The sequence below is a fragment of the Trachymyrmex cornetzi genome, unplaced genomic scaffold, assembly GCF_001594075.2.
Source record: "Trachymyrmex cornetzi isolate Tcor2-1 unplaced genomic scaffold, Tcor1.1 scaffold92, whole genome shotgun sequence".
NCBI classification, from domain to species: Eukaryota; Metazoa; Arthropoda; class Insecta; order Hymenoptera; family Formicidae; genus Trachymyrmex; species Trachymyrmex cornetzi.
In genome coordinates, this window is record NW_017300267.1 from 650293 (window position 1) to 669987 (window position 19695).

Sequence of the window (19695 nt, forward strand, 5' to 3'; positions counted from 1 at the left end):
ATATATTATATAATATATAATATATAATATATAATGAAAACACGGAGAGAAATTGTTGAGTAATCTTTATCTTACAAGACTAGTAAAAATATTCCGACTATTTTTGCCAAACAATAAACTTTATTTTCCTGAAAGTAAAAATATCGGAGATATAAGGTAAAAAGTACATTACAATTATAGTAAATCCATTAAAGTGATTGTATCTTACAGTAAAGTAAATCATACTATCTTCAAGACTGTATAAATACGAATAATTCTCAAGACCTTATGCACTTGTATTTTTTACTGTGCAGTAAAATAAATTTTGTCAGCGCTAAAGCAAAAAATACTCATCGATAAAGTAAATTCTATTGAAATGTGTGATTTATAGATGTACTTTACGAAATGTAAAAAGTACCTTGTAATATAGTCTATACGACGTTCATTTCACTAAAAGAGTAAAGTAAATTTTACATAGAAGTCTGTTCCTATATAGACTTACTAATTCCATAAAATTTACTAGAATTCTAACGCTTAATATAATAATTAGTTTAAATTTTTCTCTGTGTAATGTAAAGTTAACTTTAATTTTGATTCAATTTACTCTTCATTTTTTCTAATTCTAAGAATTAGAGGAGGTTAAATAGTAAATTAAACTGAAATTAAAGCTAATGTTACATTAGTGAAACTCTAATCGATGCGCTTCGTTTTTACATTTGAACATACATTCTCTTGGCGCACTTCATTGTGGAAGATTTGTAAACACGCCGAGTGGCAATGGTATGAATAATCTAAAGAAGCTTTCAGTCATATCGACATTTGTGGAAATGGAAAGTCGATTTATTGGAGAGACACTTAGAACATGTGATATCTTTACTGATATTCGAAAGGTGACATTGCAATAACGCAATTATGTTAAAGTTTTGATTTTATTATTTTATTTATGCAGTCGATTTAAATTATATTATAAATAAAAAATAAATTAAATATAACATTTAGCTAACGAGCATGAAGGTAAGTATTACTATTTTATGTAATGCCACACGCAGCTGAAGCTGTTAAAGCTCACGGCATAATTTGTGGCGCGATCATTTCGTTGGCAGCTTCTACTCCTCTTTGAGGCTAATGGAAATCTACTATGGAAAGCGTGAGCAGAACCTATAAAGAACTTGCCGTCTATATTGCACCCATGAATGCCCGAAGTTATCAATGTTAAAATGGATTATCATTGTACAGAGTAACGTTTCTGGTCAGGCAATATTTCTCTTTCTCTCTCTCCCTCTCTCTCTCTCTCTCTACATTTGTTATCCTGCAGGAATTACCTTATGGATGTTAAATCAAGCAATAGAAAGATCCAAGGAATGTCTGAAAGGCACCTATAATACACCTCAACGTGTATGTACATATTCTTTACATCTTTTTATAATAATTTTTCTACATAATTATGGAGAAAGCAAAGCTTTTTATTGACTGTATGAGCCGAAAGCGATCGTACGTACATATATATTCATAATATTTCCGTGAGAATATTTCGATTTCTAAGGCCTTTAGATTTTCTGCAAACAACCTGCTCAGATGCATTCACACGATTCATTCCGCAAATCGGTTTTCTTGAGGGAAATTCTGCTGGAAGCGGCACGAGAGATTTATTCGCGACGCAGGCAGACACGTACGATAACAAAATATCGGAATTATGAATCTTTCATGGATGGCAATGCTCCCGCTCCGACGAAATTGAAACGGGACCGAAGTGCTACAATAAAAAGCAGCCCGACTCGAAATGGCATCCTTTCACAGCTGCGCCAATAATTGATCGCCCGAACGTAGATGAATGTCTATTGACGTTGTACGAAAACGCAGGATAAATACCGTGGCGAACAGTCGAGCCAGCGCATATCTCCAAGATCGATTTTGCCCCGACCATACATAAAGAGAGAACAGTCGCGCCCAGTGTACCGTGTATCTTCCACGAAGTAGTTTATCCGTCTACGGAGGAACTCCAACTCGTTTACATCGTGCAACGAGTAATTTTCTGTCATAGGGAGACCCTTTAAGCGAGCACACACGTGAACAACAGTAGATTTTATAAATGGATAAAAGTTTTCAATGGAGGGAACGAGGTAGAAGGAACTTCGTATAACGGAAATGGGAAAGTAGGTCTCATGGAAACCACTGATTAATCTTTCGCGGCGCCTCTTTCATGCCTCGCTGAAAATAAAGGGTAATTTTGTTATTCTGTAAAAATAGCTGTCGGCATTTGTAATTTGTTTTGTCAGAAAGATGTCCTATTGTATAATCAAGTCAGTCGTTAAAATAAATAAATGACTGTATGTTGATCGTGTTACATTACGTTCCTTTTACTGAGAAAACTCTTTAAAAGTAATTCAATAATGTAATAATTAAGCAAAATGAATTTGCTAATAAATAATTATTGATCGTAAAATATAGATTTGTAAAAGGAAGTATCCTTAACACTTTCTCTTATTGATAATTTCTTATGCAAAGTAATTTTGTTGTTATATTTCAGTGCAAAGCAATACATAAACTTTTAATTTATATTGGATTTAATACTCTTCTATTACAATTATAAAATGCAATTATAATTTGCAAAATGACTGATTATTAAGGAATGGTTTTTATTGTCATTTAAGATATACACACATATCAGATATCAATTCAGATTTACATTTTTCAATAAAAAAAAGTGACACCTTTTATTTAATATAAAATGGAAAGAGGATTAGGAAGAACCTCTACAGTTAATTTCCTCTTTTGTTATTTCTTTTTATTTCGCTCAACGCTCTCTTCATTATCTATTTTTCTATACTGCGAGTAAGTAAAATCAATACATCTGCAGTATGAAACTCTATAAAGCTAAAGAACGAACAGACCCCATCGGAAGACTTCTCTCTGTTAATTTTTATGTCGCTCGAACCGTTATATTTCTAGGCAAATAAAACTTCGCGGGAAATGAGTTTAGACTAGAAATAAAATCGTGAATTTACTTTGAAACATATTTTGAAGTCCCTTTGTGCAAGAGGAAGGATTACTCTCTGTCTCCCTCTGCTTCTCGATTATCAATCTCTCGCAACATCGTATCTGCATCGACTTTACAGAGAAAAAAAAAAGATAATAACAACGCTACTGACGCCAACGGTGTGAAGCTAGATGAACAAGCGGGAGAAAGTAGGGCAATTTACATAGGGCGTCCGATCAAAGTTCTCTCTGAGCATCCAGCGATGGAATATTATCAGCAAAAATGGCGGCAATAGAAATCTGGCGATATCAGCAACTTTAAAAAATATCACTTAGGCCCGATTGCACTAACGTTACTTTGATTTTAAGCGAGGCTCAAAACTCGCTCTGTCTTTCTTTCGGCTTTGAAACGAGACGGAGAGAATTGGAAGTCTCGCTTAAAGTCAAAGAAAGGATGTTATTTCATTTGTGCGTTTTTTTCGTACGACAAATGTGTACAGAACAGAGAGATCCTCGGATCTCTCTATCCCATAGCCAATCAACAGGCTTGAAAAATTTGTCGTTCGACAAAAACGCACAAATGAAATATCACCCTAACATTGGTGCAAACTGTCGTAGTCCTAACTGATACAGTGCATGTGTACGTGTTCCCTTATTAGCCTAAATCGTCTGCGATAAGATTGAGGTATTCCATCAAAATAGTGTCGTTGCCTTCAAACTACGATTTTCTTGTTAGTTTGTTGAATTTATCGTACACGCCAGAAAATCAGAAAAGCGGCAGGGGGCATAATCTTCGCCCGAAACTCATTTCCGGAGATAATCCCCGGATAAGAACATTATTCTGTTGCCCTATACATTAAAAAGGTCACCACCTGTTAAACGAGTTTATTATCACAAAGCGACGGTAATTCGTTTTGTCGCCCGACATTGTATAATAGTGCATCGCAAACTAATTAATATCTTGTAACGTAGAATTAACGTACACGGTTGATAACTTCATTAAATTTAAATATTCCCGTCACTAAAAGGTATCACAGATAGTACAATTACTGTTAATGTAATAATATTATTTTATGAATGGTAAGCTAATATTTTAAAACATTTTCAAAAATTCAGATAAAAATATGAACGCTTGAAAATAATGAAAAAAAATTTGTAATCCTATAATATAATCCTGTTGTCTCTGTGTAAACTATGCTGGACGTACTGTCTCATTTAGTTTGTAGAACGAATAATGCTTATCAGATCAGCTGTCTGCCGTCATTATTCTCTCGTGTAATTAAACTATGCAACTACTGCAACCATTGCAGAGACGAGAACTGCACACGTGTGCAAAATTTTATTCTTAATCTAAACACTATTTATATTGAAATCTCTTCAAGTCACGCTACGAATTTAACTTAATTTTTTATACCAAATTATATTTAAAAGAGCATTATTAGGTAGAGCAGAGTATAAAAAATATAATTGCTTTTTCCTGCAAGGAGAGAGCGATAACTCTTATCGCAGAGTTACAGGCGCCTATAGACGTTAATCTTGCGCTCGCTGAGAGAAGTGCAACAGCGAGACGAGTGCATGCAACACCTTGTTTCGCACTATGCTAATCCAGCTTCAATGTCATTTCTCTCTTTTGACGAAACAACAGAAACATCGCTTCGCTGAGAATAAGCTCCTAATAAATAATGTGTTAACTACTTTTCGGAGCGAATTAAAGTCTTACGTATTATCCGTAAATGTATCTTATCTAGCGGAGACGATAACTGAATTTCGCGAGTATCGGCACACTTGTTACTCAACTTTGATATCGTTACACTCCCTCAACATCGCAACAGCGAAACGCACTCACCGTTTATTCGAAATCAATTATTTATCGTCTACTGCATGGATCGAAAGACGGAAGTATACAGATAGAAGAAAGGTGAGATTACTGAAGTAAATTGACTATTGCTAGTGAGCAAACGTAATCTATGTTATAATACATCAATGTAATTTAAGTTGCATTCCGTCTACAAGATAATTGACAAGATTTAATTTGTGTAATAAAACAATAAAAAAAGATGCTTACTTTGTATTGTTTTATTATATTTGGTGTTTTGGATTTGCTAATTATTTCATTCGTTTTATCTGGAAAATGTTCAAATTAATTTATTTATTATCAATAAAATTTGTTTTTAATTTAATTTATATTTTACAAAGAGTTTGTTTATCTCTCTCTGGATGTTCCATTTTAATTTATCCAAATAAATATCTTGAAAAATATGGAAAATTTGAGATAAAAGTGGAACGGTTCTGAGGGGGACGCATATCTTTTGTTTCTAAGTGGAAACGTTAAAAAAGTGTGAAGGTCAGCTCCACTATTTTAAATGGAATTATATAACGTTTTAACATAATATGATTCTACTTCTGTATATCAAAATATTAAGGTAGAGATATCAAAAAGCCAATAGTTTACGAGATGTTTTACATTCTGATGACACATACTGACATGAAAATATCTCGTAAACTATTAATTATTTGATTATAGTATCTTAATATTTTTTATGAATAAAATAATGAGATGAATCAATTAATAAGAAAATACACAGATGCTTTAAAAAATATATATACGCAAAATGGATATTTTTTTAAATAAACAACTACACTAATTGATTCATCTCATTATTCTGTTAAAAGTATAAAAGTATTAAAGTATTATTATCAAAAAATTAACAGTTTACGAGATATTTATTTTCATATTAATATGTGATAGAATAGTGTAAAATATTTCGTAAACTATTGGCTTTTTAATATCTCTACCTTAATATTTTTACACGCAGAATAATTAGAGGAATAATACATAAAAAAATCATACAATTTTATTTAAAAATGTGGAAATGATATCTTTTTGACGCCTCCTCCTAGAAAAGAAACAATATAATGTAAAATACATCCTTCTCAAAACCATTTCACTTTCATCTGAAACATATCTACATTTTTCGAGGTATTTGCGTAGGTAAATTAAAATAAGACACTCTGTATACATATGGAAGTTTTTTTATTAAGATAGTATTAATGTATATGTATATATGATCATTATTGCTGCGTTACATGACTCCTACTTTCTTTCTTCTAATATCGAGAATATTCTCACGTAAAAAAGATACATTAGTCTTTTTGCGGCACGACAGCCATCTGTGGTATCTTAAATAAAATCGATGATATTCAATTTGATTATATCAATTATATTTCTTTCTTATTTAATTATACAGGATCTCTCTTAAACAATAATATTAAATTGTTAGCCCTTTTATGTTAGAAATAATGATACACTAATACATCGCATTGCCATTTCTTACATTAATGTATTAATCAGTGCACTTTCGTACATTGTGTTCGTAAATGTTTAAGCACACATTTGATTTATTTCTTTTCCTATAAACATGCCATTATATTTGTGCTTTTAAACAGCGACATACCATATATTGCACTTGCGAGCTCGCGTTTGATTTCTCTCGTTTCATTCCGCGCTCGTCGCCACATCTCTTCTTCTCGTTCCTCAGGATTGTACACTTTTACAGCTTTTACACCAATGGCGCCAAGTGGAGCGACGCGAATTCATCGCTTGACAGCAACTACGCGCCATGGAATTTCGCGTACGTAACGCGCGCCTCTATTTCTTGCCGGCTGGGAAAAATTCGTGTCTCGTCGAGACGAGACGCGTCAAGAGGTCGTATCTTCTTTTATTATTCGTTATCCTCGCGAAAGTTAACAACCCTAATGATACAATCTCGAAAATATATTGTAGAAAATTGAATTTACGCTCTTTCAGACAATATTTGAAACTGCAATATATACAGATCAAAATTTTTGGCCCAACTTTAGTTCTGAAGTCAACAAATATTTTCTAAATTTGAAACTTTACGCCACAAACATCTATGGTCCACAGCACTTGACCTGACTATCGAACAAACTTCCATTTCGAATTTTCAGGCATTGTTAAGCACGTTTGACTCAGCGCCAATTGTGCATGGCGTACCTATTTGCTAACTCGAATTCAATTGCGTTATACACGTTTTAACTATAAACTATCTTCTGTTAACTATTTACATAAACGGCGCAAGCCAAGGTGTGAAATTGTTTGTATTGTTAAAACATTGCTGGTATAAATAAATTGCGTCTATTCATGAATTATTATGCAATCTTTTTCTTTTTTTACATCAAAAGATGTATTACAAATTGTTATAAAAGATTTAATACACGTGATTTTTGTAATAACGCAAATCTTTACAATAGATTTTACTTTCTCAACAAAATTAATATCTATAAAATATTTGTATAAGAGAGTTGATTGCGAGTGAATCAATCGCGCTTAGCATTACGCAAAATAGAACAGCAGTTTGTATTAAGAATGGTGTTATTAATTACAAAATATTACTATAAAATCTGTTTCATTAAACGTTCGAAACAGGATACTCGATGTACAACGGCAGTGACAGAAACCAGTCATTCGTCAGACGTTACCACTGTAGAGGCTCCTTGACACCGCAGTAGAAACATCAGCCCATGGCCAGACGCGTCTCGAGCTGACAGAACGAAATGGTTTATGTCTACCATTAGTTAGACGCGCACGTAAATTTCGTAATTGCTCAGAACTGAAATTTCTAATCATTGTTACGCTAATAAATAGGCTTCATGAAGTATCAGAATATCGAATGTCTAATTAAATTCTGACAAACAAAATATACGCGACAAAGGTATTTAATTAATATATTGATTGTAATCGAGCAACAATATAAATAATTTCTTTAGCGTTCAAATATAATTTATTATCTATTTTATTTTTTATAAAATTTTTGTTATAAAATAGAAATTAGTACAACTTAAAAAAAATGTAAACTATTTGCACAGTTTTTTATAAAATAGGAACCATCTACATAATTTTTTATAAGATAGAAACTATCGAAATGCAACTTACAACAATTTATTGTCTAGTTTATTTTTCATGAAATTTTTTTATAAAATAGAAATTATCAGAATGAAACATTTATTTTCAACAATTCAATACGAAAAAGTAGAATCTTTTAACGCTAAACAAATTAATTCGAAATTTCCACGATATTTGACTTATCACCATTTAGCATTCGATTATCATTATCTGTCGCCTAGACCAAGCCAAGTCTATATCAAAGCCGATTGTTAAAGGAATTGTACCGAGGCTAAATACACTCTGAGGTGACCCATTAGATCACCAAGCCAGAATTCTGATTAGGAATGACCTGGTGCCTGGAAACGGTGCGTATTGTATGTATATGACAGCCGTTTGATTTTACGGCACCCTTGTCTATTCGACGAACCCTTGATTTCCACCTCTATACATCCATTATAAGCCCTTGAAGCCTCACAATAGTCCAGTGTGTAACCAACCGAAACTGGGGGTAATTCCGTGTAGGGTAGGGACGAGGAAGCCAAAGCAACTCGATCGACAAGTATATTCTAGATTCGTCTAATCGATGGGAATCGTAAACGAGTTGGGCGAGTTTAGAGAGAATTTAGTTTCCAAAGTGAGTAGTAACATTTCCTTTGAGACGATGGAACATTCCTAAAAGAGCGATAAGAACTAAAAGAATAATAAAAGAAAAAGAACGATACCAACATTCCTAAAGCAAACACGCAAGAAGTTTTAATTCTTTTATCTTAATTTTTTTGATAGTATTAAAAAGTTGCAATCAAATATTAAATTATATTGTTTTTTAAATAAATGTATAGGGGTCAATCGTTATTTTGAAGAACACTTTTTATAGCAAGAAGGTCGAAAAAAGATATTAAAGATAAATTCCTGGAACCGAGGGGACTTGAAATGTTAGGAGTTTACTTTAGGAGAGCTCTCCGACCTTCGTAATCTTGTATGAACTGATATTTATAGTTTAAGAAAAACTATAAACCTTAAAAGAAAGCTATATATAAGATTGTTATATAGAAATGCCAGATAGCAATAAAAATTACTTCAAATAACATTTTTACTAATTTACTTATAAAATTTAGTTTGAGATGTCATATGATTATTTTTTTTACGTAATAATACAAGATATTTTTTCCTCTAAGCGTGATCATAATATAGTCATGTGTGTTATATATCACATTATTTTCTAATATATGATAAAAGGTTTTTAGACACACACACACACACACACACACACACACACACAAACATTATTTTCTAATATATGATAAAAGGTTTTTAGACACACACACACACACACACATATATATGCAAGGTGCTAGAATGAAGTATAAAATATCTCGTAAACTATTGGTTTTTTTATGCCACTACTTTAATACTTTTATATGCAGAATAATTAGAGAAACCATATTGTACAAAAAAATCATATAATTTCATTTAAAAAAATGGAGGTGACCTTGAAATCTCTCCGAAGCTCTTCATAGAGAAACTATTAGCAGTATATTGTACACTCTTGATGCTATGCAACACTTCAATAAATATATTATTTCATATCTCTAAAAATAGCAGAAATATTCTAAGTGGACAGAGTTACTGTCCTAACCTGTGCGCGCGCGCGCGCGCGTGTATGTGTGTGTGTGTGTGTGTGTGTGTGTGTACACGCGCAAGTGAACAGTTTGATAAGTCAGTGACTTAAAAAAAATTTTTTTTTACCAAAATTTAATTTATTTTTCAACAGTCTCTTAAAAAGTCACTAACTTATCAAATTGTCCACGTACATATATATATATACGTACATATACATCTATAAATATTGTGACAAATCCGGTTAAATTTGTTTTTATTAACAATATATAGGTACTTAGGCAGTTTAGATGTCGCATGTAGGTCCATTGTGATGAGAATTTATCTTGAATAAATAAGTATATTCGATACTTCCCCTGGGTGCACTTCTACCGAAAATATCGCAAGTCGTTGATCGCGTATGTCTTTCATTGGTCCCTCGTGAAAAGTCTTATTCGCGGTCTTTGATTGAGCACCGTTTTTCTAAACCCGTTGCAATTACCATTAAACATGAATGAAGAGAAGGAAGAATTGCGCGTGGATGATGCCTTTTCCGTTCTTCGTCCGAAACATCGAGCCAGAATGCTTGGCACGAAACAAACGACGTGGCTCATCGATAATTCATTACCATCTTCCATCAATTTCTTATCTTGGCATGTTCTACGATCCGCGAGGGATCGCCCCTCGTAATCTCTCTGATGGAATCGGCTTGCGGCTTGACGAGGGAAAGGGAATGTGCGCTATGGATTATAACTCGGCGGACTTTCTTTTTCTGATATTTTATACAAGGTGTTTCTAAATAAGCATGAAAAATTTTAGAAAATTATTCTTTGGTAAAAATTAAGAGGAATTTTTTATATAAATATATATTCTTATATCTCTTCCTAAAGAGTTATATTTTTTTAAAAGGAAAAGTAAAAATTAAGTTCTTTTTCCAAATTTTGAACGAGTTAGAAAAATGAAATTTAGTGGACATTTTCTAGTAAAAAAAATACTTATTAATATCTTTAATAAACAAAAACATTTCCGTATAGTAGTATAGTCTTCCAAGAGGTATATATCCTGAAGACGTCCAGAGGACATCTTTTTAAGAACATCTCCAGGACATTCTTTGGATAAATGTGCTATATGGATTATTTTACCTCTCCCTTTGAAGAAGTGTAACTTTTTAAAGAGAAGTATAGGTCTATATGTTTACATAAAAACTCTCCTTAATTTTCAACAAAGAATTATCTCCTAAAATTTTTCTCACTTATTTAGAAATAGCCTGTATAAAGGCATTCAGCAGATGTGAAATATTTCAAATACTATATCGGTAAAATATTTCACGAATTCAATTACGTGAGAAATATTTAAATATATCTGAACGTGTTGTATTTATATGTTTCTTGCCGTTCTATATATTGTCCATTTTTACTAAAACTTTAAATGAATTTTCTGTTACTTAAATTATTACGACAAATTTATAAACGCTTTATTTAACTTGCAGTCTCTAATCTCGTGATTGTATTGAGAACCCTGTAATCGAATTAATTTCAGCGACTCCAGTTCGAAAGAATACTAATTTAGCAGAGAATTAAAATGGTTCCGTTGCAATAGCCAACGGGATAATGACTTATTACCAGATTCACGAAAAATCGAAATAAAAGAGCCGTAAAAATTGATTAATGCAAATCCAATAATTGCTTACATTTCGTTCTATTAAATCAACTATACAATTGGACGCGTCGAACGACATAATTATGATAATAACGTTCTTACAAATAAAAAATGTCGGCACTGTGCATTCATCATATCTTTTTTTTGTAGAAAGGACATGATGAAAGTATCGCGGAAGCAGGAGACACTCTTCGACTACCTTCATTTCTCATAAATTTTTAGCCACAGATACGATTTTTCACGGGCCTGGAAAGTGCACTTCCGGGTTTGAAAAATGCTATTCGCGAAAGAAAATTTACGGACGGCCGTAACAGCGTTGTTGGCTGCAGTAAGAAACCGGTTTCAAGAAGATAAGACAGGAATCCACTTTAGCACAACGTACTTCTCTATTATTGGACAACAGGAAACTGCCAATATCGAAATTATACAATTTATGAAAGAATCACCGAAATAATTACGTAATATGTACGCTGTACGTTTATAATCTATTCTTATTAATGTTAATTACTTATTTATATTATGAAATCTATATCTGGAAACGTAATCAACCATGCCTTAATCCTCTCTATTTAAAAAAACATATGTAAAAATTAAAATAGCGATTGAATAAATCCCTAATTAATAGTGAATACTTTACAGACTAATTATAACTTTCGCAGACTTGACAAAAATGACGCTATTAAGAATAAATAATCAGGAATAAAATAGCTATTTACATATAAGTACATATAAAGATAGTAAGAATAATAGAAGACTTTAATATCTATGTTGCAGCTTGCAATAAAACGTACTATGGCGATGTGGGGAAGACGTACGATCTGGAATTGCATCGACCGAAGGAAGATAAGGTGCCTTACATTTGCAAGCTCACCTTCAACGCGCCAGGTGACGATTTCGGTGATATCGTGCAGGTGAGTCGTTAAAACATTTGAAAGATCCAATTATCGGAAATGAGAAGATATTCAATATTCTATTATGTATTGTAAAAAGCGTCAGACGATTTATTCATGAACTATCAAAAAGAGCGCGACTGGGAAATTTGCAATAAATTACTGAATCAAACTTTAATTAAAGTACGCATTAACGAAGTAACGAATAGTTCGATGAAGAAACGAAGAAAATAGAATGGCGTTGGATTTATGTAGCAAATTAAATTCTGAATACTTAAGTTTTTATCGAATCGTATATATATTAAGAAAACCGTGCAGAGAGTCTCAACAAATGATTATCTTTCTCGCACAAGCAGAATTAACGGTCGCTTCCGAGAAATGCATTTCTCAAATTCTTCTTTCTTGATGGAAAAGTTTTAAATAAATTATGTAGCCAATCGTAAACCAGTTACATTGGATAAAGAAAATTTGAATTTTAACTCTCCGTCAGTAATGTGAAATTTTTGTTCTTCGTCCACAACCTGAATTTTCAGTACAGACTTTTATATTGTTTCCAATCATATAAAAATCTAAAACAATATTTACATACAAGATGTCTTATAAAAAGTTGCTGAAACTAATTTTAAACATACATAGGGAATAAAAAAAATAAAATATTTTTTAATAAAGTACATTTGGCATTTTTATTTAAATATAAAGTACAGACAATCATAAATATTGTATCATTTAATAAATATTTGAAAATAAAATTCCAAATATCGCATCTTTTTCAACAAAGAAACGTTAAATAAATTTCTATAAATTTTCGAAATATCATTAAGTATTTAGCATTTTGAAAATATATATCACCAAGATTAGCAATATTTTTGGCATTTTTATAAACATTTATTAAATAATATAATAAAAATAATTCTGATTTTTTTTACTTTATATGTAAATAAAACTGCCAAACATCCTCTACTAAAAAATATTTTATTTTTCCTATTCTCTATATACGTTTAGAAATAACAGACTACTTTTAGCAACTTCTTATCGGACACTTTGTAATTATGAAAAAAAGCTTTAACAAAAAATTTTTACTGTTATAGAAATTGAATTGTATTTTATTTATTTTTTACAGATTTGAATTTATCTACCAGAATTCATAATAAAAAAATCAACTTTAAAGTTTAACCTGTCCAATATTCTAGGCAGAAAGTTAACAGTTGACATAACGGGAACATTAACAATTCCGGAAAACGTCACTTTTGCTGATTCATTTCTCGTATGGCAATGAAGGAAATTATTTTTGTTCGGCTCTCGTCGAGGAATTAAAGGCGGAATTTTTAATTCGACCGCGTATTTTCCGACGATTACGTGAAACTGAAAAACAACCGTACACCGAGTTTCCGAGAGCGCGAAAACTTTATCGAGAGCACAAAAACTCTTCTGCCTCCGGCTGTCGAATTATTTGCGCAGCAATATTTGCCAGCTTTCTCATATCTGCATAGCGCAAGTCATGAGAATCCCTTGTACATGCCGGTGGTCTGCGTACAGATGTTTACTGGTCTCGTCAAAGAAGCCGCAACCGGGCTAAAAGTCACAGTGATGCGAAACAAAATATGCGGCAGCCAGGCAGAACTACGTCTGACAATACACTTAAGTTAACACAAATTTACGAGTTTCTGCTTATTCCTCTACTTCAGTATCGTTTATTTTAATTGTGTATACATGAATAACAAAATAAAAAAGATACTTAAGAAATAGTAATAAGAAATAGTTAAATAATTAAGATTTAATTGATGATCACATAATCTTGAAGTATTTCGTTATTAATATAATTCTTAGGCAATTCATGCATTATTCATAACAAGTATTTCAAATCTTTATCACATCATCGATGTTCACACCTGCAAACTGCTTTCTATCACTGTCAAAGCGAGACTCGCCGATGTTTTAATCGCGCAGGGCGGACGGGCGAATGAAAAACTGTACGGACTATCAATTGCTGACAGTTTGAGCAATGGTCGATGACGCCGATGCGAATTTATTTGCTTGGCATCGTGTAAAAAAGAAGCCTCTACAGTAACATCACTCATTCGTTTTACTTCCGACTACGGAACTTAGTCGTTAAAGTTTTATGGAATACAAACAAAAGAAATATTTAAAAAGTTTTCATTTAAAAAAGATGGAAAATATGTATTTAATAAAACAAAATAAGTATAAAAACAAGTATCATCTCTACAGGAAGTTTCGCAAGTTACGATAAATTAAAATATGAGATTTTTTTTTTACCAACCTTCTTTAAGTTTTGCTCCCTCGCATTGCACTAACTTTTTTTTATATACTACTCAGAAATCCTGTCTCTTAACTTAAGTAATAGGGCCATGACACACAAAAAGACTTTAGCAGTCAAACGTAAGCAAATCCAATAGTCTCGGTTTACAATCTTGCTTTATGCTCGGTCTATAATCTTGGTTTAAAAAGCCTCAAGTCATAAATCAAAAGAGTTAAGTCATAATAATTTTTGTCTTTAAATTATTTTTGCGCAATCTTTAGGCTTTAACCGTTAGATTTAAGCGAATTGAGCAAAATCCAATTTTTACGGCTTAAAAGCATAAGTTCTGTGGCCGGTATATCGTCACTTACAACTTAGAGCTTACGGTTTATGGCCTGTTAAAGCGTGGTTGTGAACTTAGCCATATGTTGATTTCCTTATTGTTACGTTTTACAGCTTAAGCTTTTTGTGTGCAATGGTCCTTATCCATCGTTTGTTCGGCGACAAGTTTCACGACATGTTTTTTGATTGCAGTTGACCTTCGATAGCTTTACTCTAGGCAAATTCGTATCGTTCACCGCGGCAGGATGTCCCGACGGGTCCCTGCAAATCTCGGAAGTGGAGCGTCCCGACGTCGGCGGACTTTGGTGTGGCACGTCCTGGGGACCTGCGATCTACTACAGCGAAACACCCAGCGTCTCGATCATCCTCAAGCTGCTCAGGCTCAGCAAAGATCAGACGGGATTCAACTTCGACTTTAGAATGGCGTACAAGATGATCAAGAAGTCCGACGCGGTGGTGCGCTACGGAAATCCCTTCGTCGGTAGGTGATCAGTTTTCGATTACAGATTTCGAGCACGTTTATCGAAACTTGGTCCACGTACACGTTCGACATTTATCCTGCAATAAATTTCGATAAGCTTCGTATACTCATTTGAATTGAAATCAGTTTCGGAATAAGTTAGATATTTTCAATTCACAGCAAGTATTGTCTGACTAAAATTTCACGAAACTTTTTGTTTGATACGATTTATTCTATTTTACATAAATTGTTATTACTATTATTATTTTAAACTGTATATTATTAAAAATTTTAAATGTATGTAGAAAATATAGATTATTACGTTATTTTTATTGTCTATAATATTTCTATGTTATATAATGTGAAATTATAATTATATATTTATATGATTTTATTCTATAAGATTTTATAAAATATATAAGACTTTCGATTTTGAAGATTTTTATTTGTGACAGTTTTAATATATGTTTCAATTCAGCGTTCCCCATACAATTCTCGTCTCGATTGATTAATAACACTCGAACCACTCGAATATATTTCCTGAGTAAATTATACTTGAGGGATTGTTCGAAGTTTGTACCTGTCCTGTTCGCAAAATTGCACGGCGATTGAAATTGCGCGGACAAAGAATTTCCCGATATTTTCGCCGTCGATGATTAAAATTCCAATGTCACGTGGTCAGGAATAACGCAGGTCGTCGGGACGCCGGCGTCGACCGAGCGCACGTCCGCGGAGTACGCGAACACGTCGATGGCGATGCCAATGGTCGAGCAACACGTGCCATCACCTACGAAACCAAGCTCCGAGCAGTTCTTAGGGGACCTAATATCCGGGACTTATTGCTCCCGTATATTCACCGACTGTGACCGGAAGAAGTGCAGATTGCAGTCGCCTAACTTCCCCGGTCTCTATCCCCGCAATCTCACCTGTTATTACGCGGTAAGGCTCGCTTAAATTATTGTCACACTTGACAAAACGCGGTGCGCTTTTATTCTACATTGTAATTAAAAAAACATTATAAAATAATAATAATGATTTAAATAATATTTGTAATATATAATATAAAACGAGAAAGGCTTTATAAGAATTAAACCATATAAATCTTAAAATTAAACCAATATCAGCCGATACAAGATATATATTTTTTTTATTATAATAATTTTACATATGTATATCTTGTGTCGGCCTATATTGGCTTTATTTTTACCTTTATATAATTTATTATTAATAATGTTAAAATCATAGTAAATTTGTCGTTGATATTTTCGAGCTGTACAGAATTTTTAAAAGTAACGCGCAATCTCAGTAACAATACACAAAAAATTGGCTGCTCATTAGGGAAACGCTTTCGTCGTGTCGGATGTATCGTTAGCGTAATGCATCATCGTCCGAATTAATTTGCTCGTTGTCGAGCAGATGCGCGGCAGTGATATACGATCGACATAGTCAGACGGGGAGCCTCTCCCTAGAGCCTTGACACGGCTCATATTTCTGTTTCAAGCAGACACACCTGCGGCGGAAAGAGAAAAGTCGTAAAAATGACTCCCTTCCTCTCATATGCGGTTAACAAATTTTCGGACGGTCTCTTTCCTGTAACCATTATTTTCTCTTAACATTTCGCAGCACCGCGCAGGTCGGCCGCCCCTCCTCGTCACGTAAATCAACGCGAACGACGAGTTTCTGGTCGGTATAATTTTTTTTTCAGAAGAAAGATTCAAAATTGGTCAGTAGCCAAGCACAAAGTTGCTAAACGCGGGCAAAACAGACTAGCAATGTTTTTACAAGAAATTGGAAAGGCGCCACCAAACTTTGTTTTTATCATAAATTTAATTAAAAAGAGTAGAAGAAATTTAAAATTCTTTCTTTCTTTTTATTATTCTCTTTCAGTTTTATTTCTCTTTCTTTATTCTCTTCTCGCTTGTCTACTAGCGTTGGTAAATAATCAATTTTATTTCATACGAAAGCTGTAATTTATTATCAAATAAAGATCACCGGTAATAATGTCAACATCCTTGATGTACTATTGGGAATTGACGTCGCGAAACTAATCAACCTTCTATTCAGTCATTCCGGAGTCGATAGGTGAGATAGGTGAAGATTCTGGTAGAATTTACGGCCTCCGTTTCAATGCTGGAGATGGTCATTTATTCTTCTCGTATACAACCAGACAGGCACTCGTGGGACTTGCACTAGATAGACTTCGATTACGAGAGGAAGCAATTTTCATCGGTGTATTTCTACCGAAAGTTCATCTTATTCAGAAACTCTGTTACAACTGTTCTATTCTATTATATATCGCACACTAACTCAGCACGATGGAGTTACCGATATCTAGATAAAGATCAATTCAAACAATTTGTTATCGTCATTTGTTAATCGTTCTACTTTTAACCTTTAGACTGCCGGGGAAGCCACTTTTCTGGCTTTTGAGTGTGGTTTAAAATACCACCATGTTTTATGTTATTTTCAATATTATAATAATATTATATTAAATATAATTGTATACATGTTCCTCATATATAAAAATATATTAAAAAATACAAGTATTGAAAAATATACAAAAAAATCAATATATATAAAAAAATTATAAAATTATAAAAACAAGGGAAAAAATACAAAAAATAAATTTAAAAAACCAAACAAAAAAGAAAAGTCAAAAGGAGCTACAAATTTTCTATGTTCATGTAGTTAGCTCTGGTTAATGTTAAAGGATAGTTTTGAGTCTATACGTTTATATTCGTTTATGTTGTCAATATTACGCTTAAGGCTTGAAATTTTATAAATCTATGCTCAGAATTGGAATCAGCGATACCAAAAACCTCCAAAATACACTATTTTTGAGAAAATAAACATTTTTTATAATTAATCGTATGTTCCTTGCTGGGAAAGCCACTTTTGTGGCTCTGCACAAATCTCGAAATTTTGCGCCATGTGTATGTTACTTATATAGAAAAATTTTTGAGAAAAAAGAATCACTATTTTAATGAAAAAATACTGGCAGTCTAAAGGTTAATCGCAAAGTGTAAGTGGCAAGTTTAAAATTTCTTTTTATATTACATATAAATGTATGCAATTTATTTTAACAAAGCTGTTCTAATTGTAAGAAAAGTTATTACTATCTGACGACATTTTTCAAGAAAGAATAAAAAATTAATTCAGCATTTTATTACTAAAACTTTGTAACAAATCCATTAAATCTATTTAAAATATATTTTTTAAATAAAAGATTAAATAAAATTTTTAAAAATAAGAATCGACTTCGCATATGAAAAATGAGTAAAAAAATCTAAAACTTCGCATATGAAAAATGAGTAAAAAAATCTAAATTGATGCTAATATTCGGTGTAAAATCTTACAACACTTACATTTACATTTATATTTGAATTTCAGCGATGTCGCTAAAGGAATATAAATGAAATCATGCTACGCTGTGCATAAATGCAACACACGAGATGCATTTAAAGATTACGATAAGAAATTGTATCATGCGACAAGAATAGAAATTTTGTATAGGTACGAATAGACTGATTCATATTTCGTATAGGTGAGACAGCACGAGGTGCCGGCGGGCAAGCATGCTCTAATACACGTAAAACAGCCCCGGGGCCAATTGGTAGCTGTAAGAGCGCGACCAGCAACTCAGGCCGAGGCGCCACCCCGGGAACTGCGTCTGTGGCAAGATTGCGACGTCGTTCAGGTACGTAAAGCCACAGCGAAAATTGGATTAGCTGTTATAAATTCGAGACAGAAACAGAGAAAGAGAAAACATCCGGCCGTAACGCTGGGCAACGTGACCAGTATGCCAAGCAGCCGCGCTACTTTTGCATAGTGATCTCCTGCTAGAGAAAGAAACTTTCAGTTTTGCATTCTTTGTCGCCGTCGAAAAAACCACAAATGCGAGGTACTTTCGTCGCCAATAAACGGAGTCGAGTGTAATCCCGAATCAAAGAATTAAACGCAGCCACACAAGTTTAACTAAACACCCCTGCGGTGATTTATTCTAGGTGAGGGCTCTATAAGGCTTCCTGTCCGTTTCTTTTGATGCAGTTCGATATGCCTTCAAAAATTACAAAGTTTTTTTTACTAATATTATTAATATAGTGTTGAATTTTTTACAATCGTGTGATCTTAAAATATAACATTTAATGATTAACGAAATAATTTTTTTAACGTTAAACATAATTTGGTAAAAACACGTTCACTTATTGTAATAATTTAACAAATTAAATAGGGTAAATCCGGTATATACGCCGCATCTATCAAAAACTTAATTTATTAAGTATTATTTACTATGTTTAAAATAAACCAACTATATCAGTAAAAACTTTGTACTGTCTACTACCATGAAAAAAATATTAGAAATCCGAAATATTTAGTTTTCATATTAAAAAATATACTTTTTGAAATTTTGCATTTTTGCTATATATAGATAATGGGTGGGATATATGGCAAAAATGCAAGGGTTTCAACAAACTAAACAAAGAATACGAAAGCAAAGCATTTGTATTTTGATCTATACAATATGCTTTACTATTCCTCTACACGTATCACGAAATAACCACTAGGTCTTTTACACGCCTTACAGTAATCATTTTATGTAGATTATAATTTATGATGATGCTACTTGTTA

At 32.8% G+C, this 19695-nt stretch overlaps 1 protein-coding gene across 1 annotated transcript in view; it reads left to right on the forward strand.

Annotated features, from left to right (window-relative positions):
- The window catches only part of LOC108769556 (uncharacterized), a 46524-nt gene that overhangs the window by 14195 nt on the left and 12634 nt on the right, over positions 1 to 19695 (forward strand). The window contains exons 2-5 of the mRNA XM_018520590.1: positions 11891 to 12027; positions 14798 to 15086; positions 15748 to 16004; positions 18610 to 18762. Of these exons, the coding sequence (XP_018376092.1) occupies positions 11891 to 12027; positions 14798 to 15086; positions 15748 to 16004; positions 18610 to 18762 (836 nt within the window). The remainder of the gene's footprint in view (positions 1 to 11890; positions 12028 to 14797; positions 15087 to 15747; positions 16005 to 18609; positions 18763 to 19695) is intronic.